The 17,750-nt window shown below is 45.5% G+C and overlaps 1 protein-coding gene across 2 annotated transcripts in view; it reads left to right on the top strand.

Annotated features, from left to right (window-relative positions):
• The window catches only part of TMBIM1 (transmembrane BAX inhibitor motif containing 1), a 280,929-nt gene that overhangs the window by 234,860 nt on the left and 28,319 nt on the right, over positions 1-17,750 (top strand). For both annotated transcript variants that reach the window (XM_069616828.1, XM_069616829.1), the window contains exon 9: positions 3,744-3,831. In XM_069616828.1, coding sequence (XP_069472929.1) covers positions 3,744-3,831 — 88 coding nt within the window. The remainder of the gene's footprint in view (positions 1-3,743; positions 3,832-17,750) is intronic.

Genomic DNA, 17,750 nt, shown 5'->3' with positions numbered 1-17,750 from the left:
CCACTGGGAGGTTGGTCCATTATATTTCCCAATTGACGTTCCCACTCTGGAAATCAGAGGAAGGCACCCTAAGTCGCAATGAATAAGAGCTCAGATGGCTGTGTTTGGTGCACTGGAATCTTGAAGGAAGTGGTGTTCTGCTCCTCAGAGCATTCTATCAACAGAAACTTACTCTGGATTAAGGTTGTGCCTCCCATCTCACGTACGCAGTTATGAAGCTCAAGTCGGGACGCAGAGGGGTTGCCCCGTTTGAATACTGGAAGCTCTGTAAACATCAGAAAAAGTCAAGAATGGGGGGAAAAGCTCTATCCATTGTGGAAAAGTAATTCCTAGAGTATTCAGAGAATGTTTGGATCTGGTGGCAAGAGAAATCTGATTCAACCCCTCCTAGGTAATCTTTCGAAAATATTCTGGTTCGGTCATGCCGTTGTTCTCAAGGTGTCCAGTATCGGATGTATGATGTCAGCCAGCCATTGCCTTCTAATGTCTTCCCCTTTTACCTCCTGGTACTTGTGGCCATAGATCAATTGGTGCAAGCTCAAAATCAAATCTAGAAATTGGTTACTAACTTGCATACAATATCGGAAAACCAGAGGGCTCTGGTTGTGGCAGTGGAAATAGACTCCCCTAAATTCCCTCCTTTTAGGGGTTGTGGTGAACTAGAAGGGGGACCGACTACAGCGGGTCACGTTGCAACTTGATTTATTAACCAGAAAAGAAAAATATCTAACTGACCCCCTCACGAAGCATCGCGAAGACAGATGTTCCCTACTGTTGAAAGCAAAAATAAGGGTGCCCGTGGAAGTCCAAATCAAAATGGTCCAAAGTCCACATCCTACCCACCTAACTGGCCCCCTAACACATCAGAAAATCTAACTAAAGAGGAAAATGGAGGCTTGTGCAACAGCCTCAGAGTGAGCTTCTACCTGGCCCACCTCGTGATGTCCTCTGGGTTGCTTTCTCTCCTCCCACCCCATTTGGGAAAAATAATTCTTCTTTTCCTTTTTTCTTTTCTCAGAGTTTACCAGTGGTCAAATCTCTCCAGGATCCTGTTTCAACAAACTTGTCTCCCATTTCGCGACACAGGGACTCGGCAAAGTCCTGTGATTCTTCAGTAGTTATATTGGGTCCCGTTTCAATAAAAAAAAAAAAAACATAGGGTGCATTCCCGTTTGCTTCTCTTGGGTTCTCATCTTGTTGCCGGATTCCCATCCTTGACATGCAGAATTCACATATGTTTCACTCTGCTTTACCCTTTGTTGGCTTTTTCAGTCTTGATGTGAAGCAGAAGTGTTTGTTTCATCCCTTTTCACATAGGCCGGGTGCTCATAAAATTCTTGTAGCTTCTTAAAATCTTGGCGGCTTCCGTGGCGTTGATGTGTAATATTTGTACTTTTTTCAGCCTTAACTCCCTTGGTCTGGGCTCTGTTCCGTTCCCCCAGGCTTTCGTCTGGTTTTCAACTTCGTCCCTCTTGATAGCTGGAGTTCTTAACGCTCACTGGCGTCCTCGCATTGGGAGCATTTACTTCCCACTCGGTTCTTGTCTTTTTGGCAAGCCTGCTTGCCTCAGGGAGACAGGCTCTGCTCTCGCTCCTGGTCTCGGCATCAGTTGCCGGGAGCCAAGCCCACCACTGATAAGTGGTCACGCCATTAGGAAAGACTGTTCTCTTCCTGTCTTCACTTCTGCCATGACCGGAGTCACTTGCTCGGTCAGGTTGCCCACGTAGCAGCCTCAGGCTAGCGGATCTCGATGTCTGCATGCCACTACTGCCTCCGCGTCGCTCCGCCCCTCCTGAAGGATCTCTCCAGAGACTTGCCTCTGTGTAGCAAGGGCTCTCCTCCCCCCTAAGGAGTCTCCCTCCCATTTCCAGCCTGCACTGCTCCTATGCACATCAGTGCAACAAACAAGATTGAGTCAGTCTTCTTTAATCATGGCCTAAAAATGTGGTTCAGTACTAGCTGAAGCAAATGGTGATAAAGGAGGGTCTTGTTAATATGCATAACAGAAGATCCAAAGTCCTTTTCCATAACCATATATGCTGAAAGGGCTGTTTGGACTGGGAGTTCCTTCGTGGAATGGGAGTCCTTGTCCCCAAGAAGAGACAGTCAGTGAGGTCCCACTTGCCCAGACCTCTGTGAACGGTCTTGTGGATCAAGCTCACATCCCTAGCCTCAAAGGGTGTAGCTCCCCTCTGGGCAGAATGGACATATTGTCCAGGTTCGTCAATGTGCACTACCTAGCTTTTGTTTGTCTTTTGCAGGGGTCTGCATTATTTTGCTTGCTACTCATCCCTAACCAGCATAGTCAGTGGCGAGGTATTGTGGGAGTCGTACTCCATAGACTTTGGGGAGACGCTGGTAGCAGACCTCCGGCTTATAGTATGAGTGGGACGAAGTCTTACACAAAATGAATGTAACCTCTCTTCTTTATGTTCTGCCATTATTTTACATTGGCTCTTAGGCAGCAGTAGTCGAGATGCAGCCATGAAGATCATGCGTTACCTAGCATATACTTGTAATCCAAACTTGATGACGGAATTCCTCACTGGCAAGGACGCAGCCACGGTTGACATTTCAACCTAAGAACGCCTTGCTAACACAGGAAAGCAAAGAGCCGGGTGCTAGATGTCCCACTTCGATTGCACATAATGCAGATCTTAATATTTATTATTGATTTATAGCATTTGTTATACGCCCAAACCCAGAGGTATCACGGCGTAGGTTACAGAGTGCATACATGTCTGGTTACAGGATAGAGGCATTGCACTATGAGCAGAATTGACGTTAGGAAAGGTACAGAGCACATGTATGCATTTGGGGTACACGTGGGTCATGTGAGCAGGTAGAAGAATAGTTTGAGGTTACTCTATACGTAGTGTTATGTTCAATAACAGATGGCACGTAGCAATCTAAGTACTACGTTTTTGGGGTTCACTATGAACATCCAGCAGGTGTATTCAGAGATCTCTGACGGCACACTCCGATTTGAGGCTGCATCCTATTGGTTTCCTTGGACAACCATTATTTTACTAATAAATATACAGTGCTAACAGAATGCAGCTGATGCTTTATATTGGAAGTGAGTTCATAACAACTGAACTTTGGCAATCCATCAGCTGCACAAGATTCATCACTTTGGGAACTTGCTAATTAGATGAGTATTTGTGTGCATCTAATGTGTACATAATTGCTGGATCGATAATTTCACACGCACTTATATAACGAGGCTTGCTAAACATACTGGAATTTGACAATTAGTCTGCAGCGACCAATGCTTGCCCACCATCCTCACTCACGTAAAGGTATTCCTGGGCAAAAAAAGCCACCACATTGTCTGTCGTGCAGCCATACATGATTAGATTACCCAAAAGAGCAATAGGTAATTAATAGATTACACACATTTAGTAATTGTACTCTTTTTCTGCATCACTGATATATAGCTCAGTTTAATTGGACCTTTCTGTACCTTAGCAATCCCACTCTGCAGCTTTCGTTTCCCATGTCCGTGGCACCTGCACCCCATTATCCCGCCCTCTTACCTTCCATCTCCCAGCCCTGCTACCTTTTCCCCTGTATACCTCGGGGCGAAGGCACAATATAGCAACCTCCTGACAAACCGAGGCACTCAAACCCCTACGGTGTTGATTTGACACAGTATAAAAGCCTTGCGAAGTACTCGTGTGGTAGTGCATGCTGTGTTGTGCAAGAAGAGCCAGCTCACCCGTGCCTGCTTTTCTCACCAGTTACTACAGCAGTAAGGCCGTCATCATCTGCATGGGGATCACCGTCCTGATTACCATTGGCGTCACCGTGTTCTGCTTCCAGACCAAGGTAAGGTGTCCTGCTGAGTGTAACCTCCCCCCACCCCCCAGCCCCCTCCATGCACGCAGTAAGGTATCCTACTTTCTGTTAGTGGAAATACAATCTGTTATTGGAGAATTGATTGCAATAGGATTTTGTTTCCTGGAGTTTGCAGATTCATTCTCTAGGTTGGTCATTGGAAAATGAAGCACAGAAAAGGGACAGCAAGTACTTTGAATATTAGACGCCGCCTTTTCTGCTGTCCTACAGCCACACAATATTGAGATGGATTGTACAGACCCCCAAGGTCTCTTTACACTGAATTTCTGGGAGTGTAATGAGGTTTTAAGGGTCTGATACTGTAAGCCTAACTGTGCCAGAACATTTGGTGCTCCCTTGGGCTTGTTTCTTAGTGTGTTCTGCTTTTCCTCCCTTTCCTCCCTCTAGGTGCTATATTTAATTTATACTGCACATGTGTAACATTAATGCTGCTATGCACTAGAGGAAATGGTCTCTTTGTGACATTTTGGGTCCCGGTCATGGGTTTGTAAATGAGTTTATTATTGTCGACGGTTCCATTTTCTTCTCACCTATTAGGGGCTACACGTATGGGGCCTATATTTAGGTTAAAAGTGGGGAGGGATTGGACTGTGAGAATGCACCGCACTGGTATCCTGAAAAATAGAACAACTATTACTTACCAGAAATCGTCTTTCTGAAGCGTATTTGCTTAGAATCGCTTGCTTTTCATAGTCTACCACCTAGTGGTTGTCTCAGAGTATAACATTTGTTTTTTGTTTAAGTAAAAAAAAAAGGGGCGTCAACAGTGGCACACTATTTCTATGCTACATACAGTACCCATGATCCCCTCACACATCAACATCCACATATTGTTTCTTTTTCGCGCCGGCCATTTGTGCAGGTTGTTTGCAATGCTTTTTTTTTTTTTTTTTAACCCGTCGCTCTCCTGCAGGGAGGCGCATGTGATTCTAAGCAGATACAAGCTTCAGAATGATGATTACTGAGCGGCCTGTCACAAAAAAGTTATTGTGGAGGAGAGACAGCAGTTCTTAAACATGCATGCACACTGAGATACATACATGGAGAATTTATAATGTGCTATGTAAATAAATGTATGAAATGCTCTGCGGTTAGGGGTTCACAGGATGAATTCGGAGCATTTGGGAATACCGTTCTGCAGGGTCAGCCGTTGAACAGGCACAATGTTTATGGCCTGGTAGTTTCCGCAGAGAGCAGATGTTATCTCTTAAGTGCATGGGAGTTGTGACTTGCAATGAATTATGTTTGTATCTGAATGTGCAACCATGTGCTGATGTCATGACCTACCATGGACGAATCCCAAAGAGGAGTGTGCTATGAATTTGATCTGAAGATGATAGTCAAGATAACACTGGTGTGTGGAATTTGACCATCCGCACGGGGAGAGTACACTCGCCTGGGCTTTTTAAAAAAAAGTTTCATAATGAAAATGAATGATTGGAGATCAACCTCCAGAAAATGTGTGGGGCTAACATTTTCCTCTGCTCAGCGCACAACAAAAATAGTCGTGTACTCTGGGGGCACACGGCCTACAGGCTCAGTCCTTCCTGTCACATTTCACTGGAATGTGAGAGCCACGGGTAAATCAAAGCATCTTGGGAAGGGCTAAGACAAAGACTCCTCCAGCCATGGCTAGCCTTATTAACTGGGGCCCATTTGGCTTTAAAAGAGGGTTGAACCCCTCTTTAGGCAGATCATCCAACGACTTTGAAAGGAGTAAGGACGACTAATTTGGACCCTGGCTGAAGGTGCAGTCTGCCTTACAGCTTCTGCCAGTGAAGGAAGGCCAGGATTTCCAAGAGGGAAGTAGGATCCCTCCTCTAAAGATATCCCAGGGAACACAGGGAGATACCGGATTTGGAGGACCCACCCAGCAGCTCCAGAACCGGTACCCAGCCAGCACACAGCGTGCTCTGCTAGGTTCTGCAAGCAGGCTTCCTAGGTGGGAAGTGCCAGAGAGTCTCTGAATAAAGGACAAGTCTGTTGCCAAAATGGTTCACCCCAGTACCAAGCACCATGAAGAAGGACAACAAGAAGATGGAAATGGAATGTAGGAAAGAATACAACAGGGACAAGAAAACACTGTTCCAAAAACAAATCTGCGCATACAAGAAAGAAATACAAAAAGCTAAGAGAAGGCATTATGATGACAGAATCACCAATGCCACAAACGCACAAAAAGAAATGTAACATCATTAAAGAAATGAGAAATCCACCTGGCATGCGACAATGCTCCAACCCCCTCAGAGAAACATTGCAACGACTTGCAAGACCGCTTCAAGAACCAAATCAACAACATCTGACAAATCATAAAAAACAGACTAACCATAACATTCAACCAACCGGACCTAACAGAGCAGCCACAGCACAAATTCCAAAACTTTCCTGAAATCAGCATAGGCATTTGTCTTGCTGGTAAAACACAGCAAGAAAGCAGGATCACCCATGGACCCCTGCCCCCTGACATCTACAAATCCATCCTCGCACAAGGAACACTGTCAAAATACTGCATAAACCTCCTAAATATCTCACTCTCAACAGGAACTGTACCAAAATCCTTTAAATTAGCATATATCAAATCGCTTTTAAAAAACACAAGTGGCGATGTGGAAGACCTCCAACTACAGACCGATTTCAAACATTCCCTACCCGGCAAAACTCCTTGAACCTTACGTATACAAATGAACCCAAGAACATGTAGAAAAACACCACCTGCTAGACCAAGAACAAGTCGGTTTCAGACCCGCAAGAGGAATACAAACAGCACTACTATCCATCTGGGACGACCTAAAAACAAACGCTGACTCCAACACAACCTCGCTCTGATTCTGCTTGACCTCTCCGCAGCCTTCGACATAGTTAGCCATGACACCCTAAACAAAAGACTGGAAGACCTAGGCATAACAGACATTGCACTACTCTGGATTAAATCATTCCTGGCAGACAGAACAGAAACTGTATGGATAAAACCCTACAAATCCACCCCACGAGTTAACAACTGCAGAGTACCACAAGGGTCCTCACTATCACCACTGTACTTCAACATCTACCAGACTCTAGTAATCAGAATCTTCAAAAAATACAAAATTATAAGCTACACCTACTGTCAGGGTCCGGCTTGACTGAATTCCACAGGAGCTGATGCTGGCCCCACAGACCCTCACCAGGAGTTCACCTCTCAACCCTTAAATATAAGCTGAGCTGAAAACCCCAAGAAAGGGAAAGGGGAATTTGGAGAAAATAACAACGGAGACACTGCAGCCCTGCAACCTTCTGGTAGGCTCTGGTATCTGTGGTAAACAAATACACCTGGTTACTTATATGATAATATAAACTTCTTTTCTAAAATTATTCTAAATAAACTCTAAACTCTTTACCTCTTAAACCTCAGTAAAAGACTTGGAGGCTAATAATCTGTGTGGAATATCTTGTAAATATCTTGTTTAGTGCATATAGTTCAAGCCACTCAAGTCTCTTTAGAATCCTAAAGTGATGGCCCTTGCAAACACCTTACAGAACTAGATATTCTTCTTGCTTCAAAGTTCTTTTAACTCTATGTAGTTTTTAATGCTTTTATAAAATGCAGTCTTTCTCTGAAGTATTGAATTCCATTTGCATAGATTACATTAAATAGATACTCTTTAACTTTCTGGAATTCTGCTTTCCTTCTGCGTGTGAATCGTTTCCTTATTTACACAAAGAACGTATAGTTTCTTCCTTGATAAGCGTGTGCGTTAAACACGTGAAATCAGAAGACGTGAAGAATTGTCCTCGCGTTTAAAATACACATGCGATTCTTTACCAAACCCGCGCGTGTGAAAAAAAACGTAAACGCGATAAAAATAACACGCGCTAGTTAAAATGGACTCGCGCTCTATCGCTACCGAACTCACGTGGAGAAACGAAACGTAATTCACGTAAAATAGTTCACGCGTTAAAAAACAACTCGCGCTTAATCAAAATGGACTTGCGCTCTATCGCAAACCAACACGCGCTTTCCCATGAAACGTCTTTCGCGTTAAAAATGTACACGCGCTAAAATTCACTCGCGCAATTCATTTAGGCACGCGCTCTATCGCTCTGAATACCCGCGTGCTTAAACGCAAACGACACGCGAGCTCGCGCACACATTAAACAGTCTTGAAGAACATTACACGCAGTTAATTAACTTTAAACTTCTACGCACAATCTTCAAGCTTGTTTTCCTTATAGTAACTTTAACTGTAAATGTCTCTTTTCGCAAATAATTTTGAAACTTGTTAACGCTTTAAGTTTTCTTATAAAAGAAAATGAAAGTTCACTGTGACAATCTTAAAATCTTTAAAAGAACGATCCCACCTGATGTCTTCTTGTTCAAACTGGACAGTTTACGATATTCTTCTTTGGTAGATTTTCTGAGCTCTGAAAGGGCCTTACATAAGGAGCTTAACTAATGTACAACCAGCCACTGAATTTCTATGGATGAAAGGCAGTTTAGAATCTTGCTCACCTCCCAAGAATCAAACCCATTGTTCTTTCCACCAATCAGACAAACCAAACACATCATTGTTCCTTTAACCAATCAGATTAAGTTTCTTTCGCTCCATCTTGACTTGGGCAAGCACAATGTTAATTCTATGTACAAACTCTTCCTGTTACTAACCCAGCCAGCTCTGAAAGCACAACTAACCCAGCCAGCCCTGACACCTACGCAGACGACACTCAAATCTACAGAATTGAAGACATTGAAGCCGATCATGCAACCCTAATCGAGTGTCTAAAAGAAGTGTTCAACTGGATGAACACCAACAACTTGAAAATCAACCCAGGAAAGACCATCATGATTATATTGAAAAACCAAGAAAACACCTACATTCCATGGACAATGGAAATGGAAACCGCACCAACACCATCTAAGGTAGTAAAAGATCTGGGAGTCCTGATGGACAACACCCTAACCGTAGAACCACAAATAAATGCAATAATCAAGAAATGCTTCTTCCTCCTTCACACAAGAAGAAGAATCTTACCCTTCCTCACCTTCATCCACAAAAAAAATGAATCGTCGCCCTCATCATGTCAATCGACTACGCAAACAGCCTCTATCTCAGGATGGCAGAATACCTCCTGAAGAAACTACAACGCATCCAAAATACAGCAGCCAGACTCCTCCTGGATAAGAGACCACATTACTCCAGCACTAAGAACACTGCATTGGCTCCCAGTTAAACATCGCATCACCTTCAAAACAATGTGCATAACACACAGGGCACTCAGTGGACAGGGAGCTGAATTCCTACAAAAGAAAATAATCTACAAGCCAACGAGACTCCTCCGATCAAGAAACGAAATCCGCCTGGAACAAAAACCATACCTTAAGAAAAAACTAGGGGGTTCCTCATTCTCCCACCTACCTGCAAAAACCCGGAACATCCTGAAAGAAATACACCGAAGACCACCTACAATTCAGAAAACTACTAAACACCTGGCTCTTCAACATCACACATTCAAACTGAAAAACGAAACCCTCAAACGGGAAACACAAATAACAGGATGACAGAATCTAGGACGACACAGACAAACGACCAGAACCGACTGAGGGAAACTCCTACTTTAGCAAGAGAGAGGATGCTAGGACGAACAGGACACAAGCGACAACCCATGAGGACAGAATCAGCATCCCTAGCCAACTCCACCCAACAACCTCACTGGCTCCATAATCACTAACAGGTATCATATTTGAATAGAGTTGTGTGAATGTTAGCAGTGGCCACACTTGAACTAAGTTTTGGACATCAGCATGGGCCGAGCCCGGATGTTGTTGTTAATGATGGCAGGTGTCGCGCAGGATGTGAATGCAAGCGTTGGCGTGTGTCACGCTTCGAAAGTGCTATGAGCGGTAATGTGAATGAGCAGCTGGATAAGACGATGAATGCTGACCTCTGCCACATATGGATGGAGTAGCGTTGGCTGACTAATGCCACGTACTGATTGGATTTGCAATGCTATCCAGGCCAGATTTGGATGGACTCACAAACGCTTGCTTGCCCGCATACAGACAGGTTGGACGGAGGTGGCCGGGGCCGAACTTGGACAAGGTTATGAATGCGAGTGGGCGTCATGTGTGAAAGGGACTGTGAATGGCGGCCGGTCCCAGTTCTGTATGCAGATGCAGAGATGCTCGTGCGCCCCACCCGGAGAGAATATGAAAGTTTAGCGCCTCGCTTCCGGACAGCAATTCCATTTAACCAATCCACTAACAATTTTCACCTCTCTGCATACACTTCTCAAACTCTAACCAAACACAACCAGATGCCTGTAACACAACAATCCACACTTACTTCACTACAATGCAACAACAAAACAAACCACACAAACCACACTCGCACAACAGCACACGACTACCGACTGGAAAACCACCCCAAGCACAGCCAACGGAGTTAACTGGGTTGAGGCCGCCAACAGCACATCACTACTCTCTTGCATTTTTCCAGCTTATTCCCACTAACTCACCCGACTGCCCCCTTCCCTATTTCTTTCAGAGCAGCCAGAGCGCCAGGGGACCACTCGTTGGTGATAGTGCATTGTATAAATATCCTTTAACATTAACAAATTGTCTGGTACCAGTTGACGATGTCCCACATAAGTTGGTGGATCCCACAGACTCCCCCCCCCCCCCCCCCCCCCCCCTTAAGCATCCTGTCTGCAGATCATAACTTACAGCTGCACCTGCAAAGGTTCAACCCTTCCGGGAGAAAGGGAAAATGGATAAAATAATAAACACCAGATTCTGGCATCTTCACTCTCTCGCACCTTCTCTAATTTCCCTCTGCTCTGTATTCTGGAACAACATGCACAGCCTTGTTAGAAAAGTTCCTACTGTTCTGCTCCCACCCCATTCCCTTCACCCTGTGACATATCCAATTACCCGGTTTCCCCCTGCTTAAAGCTGAAGGGGCAATATTAGTCTTGAGGTTACCCGGATTGGAGCCAAAACCACCTTCCTCTCAAGATTTCCTAACCATATCTCCTTGTGCTTATCACGGACTATGATTTACAATCGCTTATTTTCCTGTCTACTAAACCCAACTATAGTTCTCTCCAAACTTGGTTTTTAATCTCCTGCACAACTGTGTGTCAATATCTCTGGGTCCAGAGTGGCCCTCTGACAAGCTCTTCCAGTGCTCGAGCCAAGTGTCTTTCCATCCTACCTGGTCTCCTTTTCCTCAGGCTGCTGGTGTGTGTATATTCCAGACCTCCCATCAGAACGCGCTTCGGTGCACGAGTTCCTATAATTGAGGACTTCAATGCTCTGGTGACATCGCAAAGCTTTTCGCGCGCCCTTGAGTTCTTTTTATCTGTTAGGTGCTAGCCACGCAAATGGGGCTTTTTTTAAAAAAAAAAAAAATCGTTTTAATCCCCTCGGGTTGTATTGCGCTATGTAGTGACCGTCACACTTAAGCTTGCCGTCACAAATGCAAGCAACCAAAATGAAACACTTGTACTAAATACATCAATGCTGGAACAAGACAGGCTTGCACGTGGTACCCTTCTCCATCACTTGCTGCGAGGCTTCGGCACTGCTCACTAACGTTCCGCTTGGTCAAAATCTCTGAGAGGGTGTCCAGAGAGAGCACAAGGATCATAAGCTCCCCAGGATACCAACAGTACTGTTCCAGGCTAAAGCTTCACTGCATCAGATTACAACTACAGAGTTACTGCCAACAGCGTATCCAATAGCAATGAATACATGTTCCCGCCTGTCTGCTGCACAGCCTGTTCCACAGACAGTGGCTCTGACATTTTCTTTTCTCAGCTTCATAAAATTCTCACAAAAGACCTGGGTTGGACACCAAAAACTAGGATCTGCTGGACGAAGGGTTTGGGATGAAAGGCAGTTTAGAAGGCTTTTTAAAGTTCCATACCAACTCATTGGAGGTAATGTGATGGGTTGGCCCGCCACAAAGAATAACGCTGACTCGGAGTAATGCCAAGGGTCTTTATTGGACTTGTACAACGGCTAGGATGGCTGTAGATGCTAGTGGCTCGCAGGGTCTTTTGGAAGTTGGCGCCAAGTTTGTTCCTTTCTACCTTGTCATGCACTGGCCTTGTCCCCGTCTCCCTAACCCAGTTGTCCCGAATGGGGATGTTGGTGGCTATTTCATCAGTGACCCCCTAGCTGCCCTTTTGTGGCAGTTTTCAATTAGGGACGCCCCTAAGTAATGGCTGACTGGCTCCCTAGGGGTCTTCTGAGGCTTTCCCTAACCTAGCCTGCTTGGTATTCTTGGGGAGTTGGAGATGGTGCCGCCTTCTGCCCTGTGTCACGTTCATTTCTCTCACACCTGTTTGTACCTGACCCTTCACTATACTTTTCTTTCCTCCACGTCACTGTCCCTCCGATCTCTCACTCTACCTATCCACGTCCACCCTTTGATCTTCTTTTCTTACTGCTGCTCTTACTATCTCTCGTACCTCCAACTACCGCACTGCCTCAGTTATCTTCTCCTACTTACTTGCCTCGTGCTAGTCTTTTTATTATCTGTCTGCCTCTCCGCTGATTGTCGCTCCTATTTTCCCACTCACTGTCCCACTAACTATTCTGTTGCTCCTATTTCTACTCCATACTTAACCCGTGCTATTGCCCTCTACTACCGCTCTGCTGCTTCTTCTACTCACCCAGACTCCCTACTCAATTACCACTCACTAAGACTTGGTATCGCATGGTGCTACTCCCACAACTACTACTACCTCTGCCACCACTACCGGCCTGCTACTCCTATTCTACCTCTACTCCTCACACTCCCTGTTCACTCACAAATACTCCACTGACCCCACTCTCTTCCATAGCTTCTGTACTCCTGTCCTCAGCCAACTCCTGTCCTCACTCAACCATTCTCGCACTCCTCCTTAAATACGCCACCCCCTTGCAGGATTGGTCCACCTACCTTATCCAATCACCTAGCTGGCTCAAGGGGTGTGTCCTGGGGAGGGCTTGGGGGGCTTCTTAAGGGCTTGTAAGCCCCACCCCGTTCCTGCTACAATCCTCACAATAGCCTGGTAGTTGCCTGAAGGAAACCTCAGTTCCCTAGGTCGGGGGACAGGCCTACTTTCAATTCGCAATTCCCTGGTGGGCCAGTTGGCCTTCTTGGGAAATGTTATATTTTAACCCTCCCCCTGGTGGTCGTGGGGATTTTAAAGAAGCCCTTTTCAAGGGCCTTTTACCAATGATCATCCCTGGTGGGCTAGTGGTTTTTTGCCCCTCGGTGTAGGCTTCAGCAGACGCTGTCTGCTGGGGCCGCACTTGATTCCAGGACGTCACGCTGGCCTGGAAAGCTTCTGTGACATGCCTTTCCTCAGCGGTCAATGTTGTGGCCTTCGGCACACCCCATTGCAACCTCCTTCCTGAGGAAAACATTGCAGACTGAACACCATTCCACAAAACGCGCCCTCCGAGCCCGAACAACCAATCCATTCGGCAGCACCTTTTTCACCTAACCCCTTTGGTAACCCCTATGAACCTCCCTAGCCTGTCCAGACCTCTCCCGACACTTAAAGGGCCTAGAGAACCTGGCATAAATGCAACCACTTAATCCAACATATTGTCTTTGTACCTTTCAGGATCTCTTCTCGATCAGGTTGGTCTTCTAGCGCGACTTACTGTTTCCTCACGCTCCATATATTCAGAGCCACTGTTAAATGTACTCACTCGGTCCGGTGTACTCATGGTAACAGGATCTTTCTCCTGTGAGACCTCCCTTTCGACTGTCTGGATTTTCCATCCACAGTGTTGCTTCTTCACTTCCTGTAACTGTGATGCCCCAGAATGTTCATAGTTTGCCATTTTCTGTTGATTGTTGTGTTCTTGTTGCTTTCTCTGATAGCACTATTCCCTCTGCATTAAATGTTCTTCTCTCTAAAGTCTGTACCTAGTGTTCCCTTACTTTGTGCACATGAATTGGTGTAATGTAATGGGATTTACTTTTTTTCTGTGTGGTAGTTTCACCTTTTCACAGTATCCTTGCTACCGGTATTTACCGCCAATCTTGCATCTCGTGTGTACTTTCTCTGCCTTTTATATCTTTTTTCTATTCTCTTTCTGGTCCATTTTTCACTTTTTTCTGATATCTCTCCATGCAGGTGATGCTTTGTTTTCCCGTCTACTCTGCATCATGAAGAAGGGCAACATCCTGGTCACAGGGTTCATATTAGTTCTGTGGACTGCCGCCCCCCCTTTGAGAGACGATTCTTAAGTCTAGCCCACTGCTGAATGCTACTTGTGACATGCCTTCAATCCAAGGTGGTAGAGTGGGGCTCTTTTATGTTTCATACCATTTTCTTTTTAAGACACTCCTCTCCTCAGAGGTAAACTTGACTCTTGTCTATCCCTAGCTACTTGGGATTTCCGGTTTTGGTTTGTAGTCCATAGGGTTCGATGAAGTCAGCTCCTACTTGGGTTCCAGGTTTACTCTACCATGTAATGTATGTGAGTGCAGTCTGCTTGGTTGGTAATCTTTTGTTATCCCCTTCTTTTCACATGGTTCAGTTGCCCACTAGTCTCTCAATATTGGAGTCCATCTGGGGCCACCAGTATTGTGAAGAGGGATGGCCGAATTTGCACCTATTTCCTCTTCCATAAGGTACATGGCATGGAAGAACAGGAGAAATACCGCAGTCGCCCATACTATTTTTGGACCGATTCCTAGCGCTCCCATAATTAAGTACGTAGAGATGTATCCTCTCAGTCAACCATACAGCCCAGGAGCAGTACAAACGCTAACCAGAGTGGATGAAGAACCCCAGAGGGCAACCAAGGAGACTTCCATTGACAGTATTGACTAAAGCGCAACAAAGCCCGGGGGTTTGCCCCAACAATTGTCCTCTTACTTGTTGATGGTTCAATGTTGTTCTTGTGTGGGCCCTCATGTCCCACACGGATACTTCGTGTTCTAAGGGTGTTCGAGGAACTCGTCACGTCTCCTCTACTGGCCACCCCTTCCTGCACATGTATTTCTTCTTTGGATACTTTCCAGAAGCTTTGTAATTCTTGTGGAAGCAGCTTTTCTATAGACAACCATTTCTTAGTGAATGCTATTACTTTCCGTAGTATTGCGTCGACCTGGAGTTCGTTATGACATTTTCCAGAGGTTAATGGCGCTGTCTCGATGGTCGACTCTTGGTAGTCCCTATTGCTGCTGCGCGTTTGTTCTTTCGATACATGTCTGTACTGGAATCTCGATAAAACAATCAGCTTGGCTGGAATTGTCATTCCAGTATATGGTCTGTTTTGAAGTTGTAGTCTTGCTTTTTTATGGAAGCTTATCCTGGGCATGTGGTGACTTGTGTTTCTTGGCCCTGACATCTTTACTGATGGCTTGAGACCTGTCCGGAGTTTAAATACTCTTCCCCAAACCTAGATCCTGAGGTGGTTAACTGCGCATGAGCATGCCAGCATTTCTCTTTATTACAGTACGGTGTTCTTTCTCTGTCATTATCTTGTGCAGGTTTTCTCTCTCCCATGGCTCTCTACTTGACTTCATTCACTTTGGTTGGTTCCGTTTCCGATGATCTGCTTTTTGGTTCCCTTATTTGTGTAGTGTGCCTTCTTCTACACTGTGCTATTGTCCATTATTCTTGAGATTCTTGCTTTTTTTTGTGGTTTCCAAAAGAACAGGTCTGTACGCGTGCTCTTCGTGCTGTGAGTTGGTCATCTGTGGATTCCTCTGGCCCTGTTTTCTCTCGTAGTGTATGTGATCAGTCTCTCAGTTCATTCTTTTTGCTATCCAATCTCTAGTCCCCCTAATGCTTCTTTATGGGAGTTCTGTGTTTCAGCAGTCACTTTATTTTTCTACTGGCGGAGTTCTTCTTTGCCCTTCTCTCTCCCCCTAATGCATTCGCAAGCACTGCAGCAGCCTTCATTTTCGTTCTGGCAGACCTGATGCTCTCTTGTATACTTTGAAGGTTGGCAGCCAAGGTATACTTTAAAGTTGCCAAGGATTAGGGAACTCCCGTCCCCCTCACTCTATCACGGGCTTATAAAAAGCCCAATAATTGAAGATTCATTAGAGTAAAGTTGCAGTAATATATAACAAATACTTCAAGTTTGAGCATAGACTTCTAGTGTACTGCTTATCTGTAGTTCTCCTATGTAAACACCAGACATCTTTCTCACAATACATTTTTTCTTTAAATCTTTTATTCAAACAGTGACCCAACGCGTTTCGAGATATCCTCTCTTCATCAGGAGTACCCCTGATTTTATTGTTTTTCATTATGTATTTTGGTCCATATGACTGGACCAATTGTTTCTTCCCCGCACCTTGAATCGCATCAAATCTCATTTTACATTCAGCGTTTGAATGATGGACTTACTATTACATTGTGTGTGCATTGCGTCAACATTATGAGCCAAGGTATACTTGGCAGACCTGGATTAGGAAGGAATGTTGGAGGTGCGGTCACTTGCTGTGCCATTTTTAATAGTTTTCCTGCTCTTTCTTGCTGCCGTTTCTTTCCTGTTTGTTTACTGTTTTCGTCCCTTCATTCAACGTGGCAGTCTGGCCCTGATCCCATTCCCTGTGCCAAATTGTGATACTCCCTTTGTCTCCTGTGGAGCAATGACCACGTTCTGCATGGAGTTTATAAATGTAGGGTTTATTTAAGCAACAAATACCTTGATCACAAGTAGAGCCACACGCTTTGCCCAGCTTACTCGGTTCTCGGTCCTGGATGCGCAAGCTGCGTACAGCTCTCTTCTATGCTCCTCCCATAGGTGACATCTGAAACGTTACGCTCAGTGAGTGACATCTAGCGTCACTACACAACAACTGTTCCTCACTTTCAGGTGAGGCCTAAGCCCATGTCACTGCCTTAATACTATGGTGATATTATTTGGCAAACCTTGCCCAGCTGTAAAAGTGGAAGAGCGATTATGAGTGAAAGAAATGTTTTTTCTGATGTTTGTTAATCTGCTTAGAATCACATGCTGTGCATAGTCCGACATCCAGTGGTCACTGCGGAGTATTGCATTTTGTTTTTCGTAGTCGAAAAGGGGACGTCGACAAGGCGTGTCTGTAACACTATCCCTATAGTGACGTGCGTTGTACCCACAGTCCCTCACGTGTCAAGGTCCCTCGGATTGTTCTTTTCCGCCCAGTTATTGGTCGCCTCTATGCAGAGCTCCTCGAGAGACATTGCGAAATCATTTCTTCGACCCTTGGTCGTTTATTATTATTAATATCTAACACATAGATTCCTCCCTCGACGAAGCTGCAAGCTGTTTCTCCGCCGAGGAAGCTCTTCGACGGAAGGACGAGCGGAGGAGATCCTTCGGCGTCGCCGAACACGTGGCCTGGCCTCGCCGGCCTTACACAGTAGGGAGAGTGAGGTTGTGTGATCTTTTCTTTTCACTCCGAGAATGCCTTTCTCTTTCCCCTCCCTCTCTTTCGAGGTTGTAATCACACTTCTTGCCCTCAGCTATGGAGAGGACGCCCTTTAGGTTTTGCCCACTTTGCAAAGGCAAATATACTTGGAAGGACAAGCACAGACGGTGCAACCGTTGCTTGCCCCTCGATCACAGGGAGGACGGCTGTGCGGCCTGTAAGTTACTTAAGCCCAAAACAATAAAGGACCACAGGGTCAAAAGGTGGGCGGCCTATGCCATGTCTAGGTCAGATTCCTCCCCCACTGCCGCCGAATGTGACGAGGACAGTGATTACACGGCCCCCATAACGGAGGTTGTAGACCTCTCGAGGGAGCGTTCTCGCTCCTCTTCGTCCGTCCCCAGCCCCGACAAGCCCGGCTCACACCCAGCTTATGGGGATGAACACCCAGGCGACAAGGACGCACACAAGAAATCTAAAACACTTGCCCCACGGCACGCATTCGTCAAAGACGAAGGCAGCCATAGTGCC

The sequence above is a fragment of the Ambystoma mexicanum genome, chromosome 9 (genome assembly GCF_040938575.1).
Source record: "Ambystoma mexicanum isolate Mex_15411 chromosome 9, UKY_AmexF1_1, whole genome shotgun sequence".
NCBI lineage: Eukaryota > Metazoa > Chordata > Amphibia > Caudata > Ambystomatidae > Ambystoma > Ambystoma mexicanum.
Note: the sequence above shows the minus strand (reverse complement) of the source record. Positions and strands in the feature narration are given on the sequence as shown.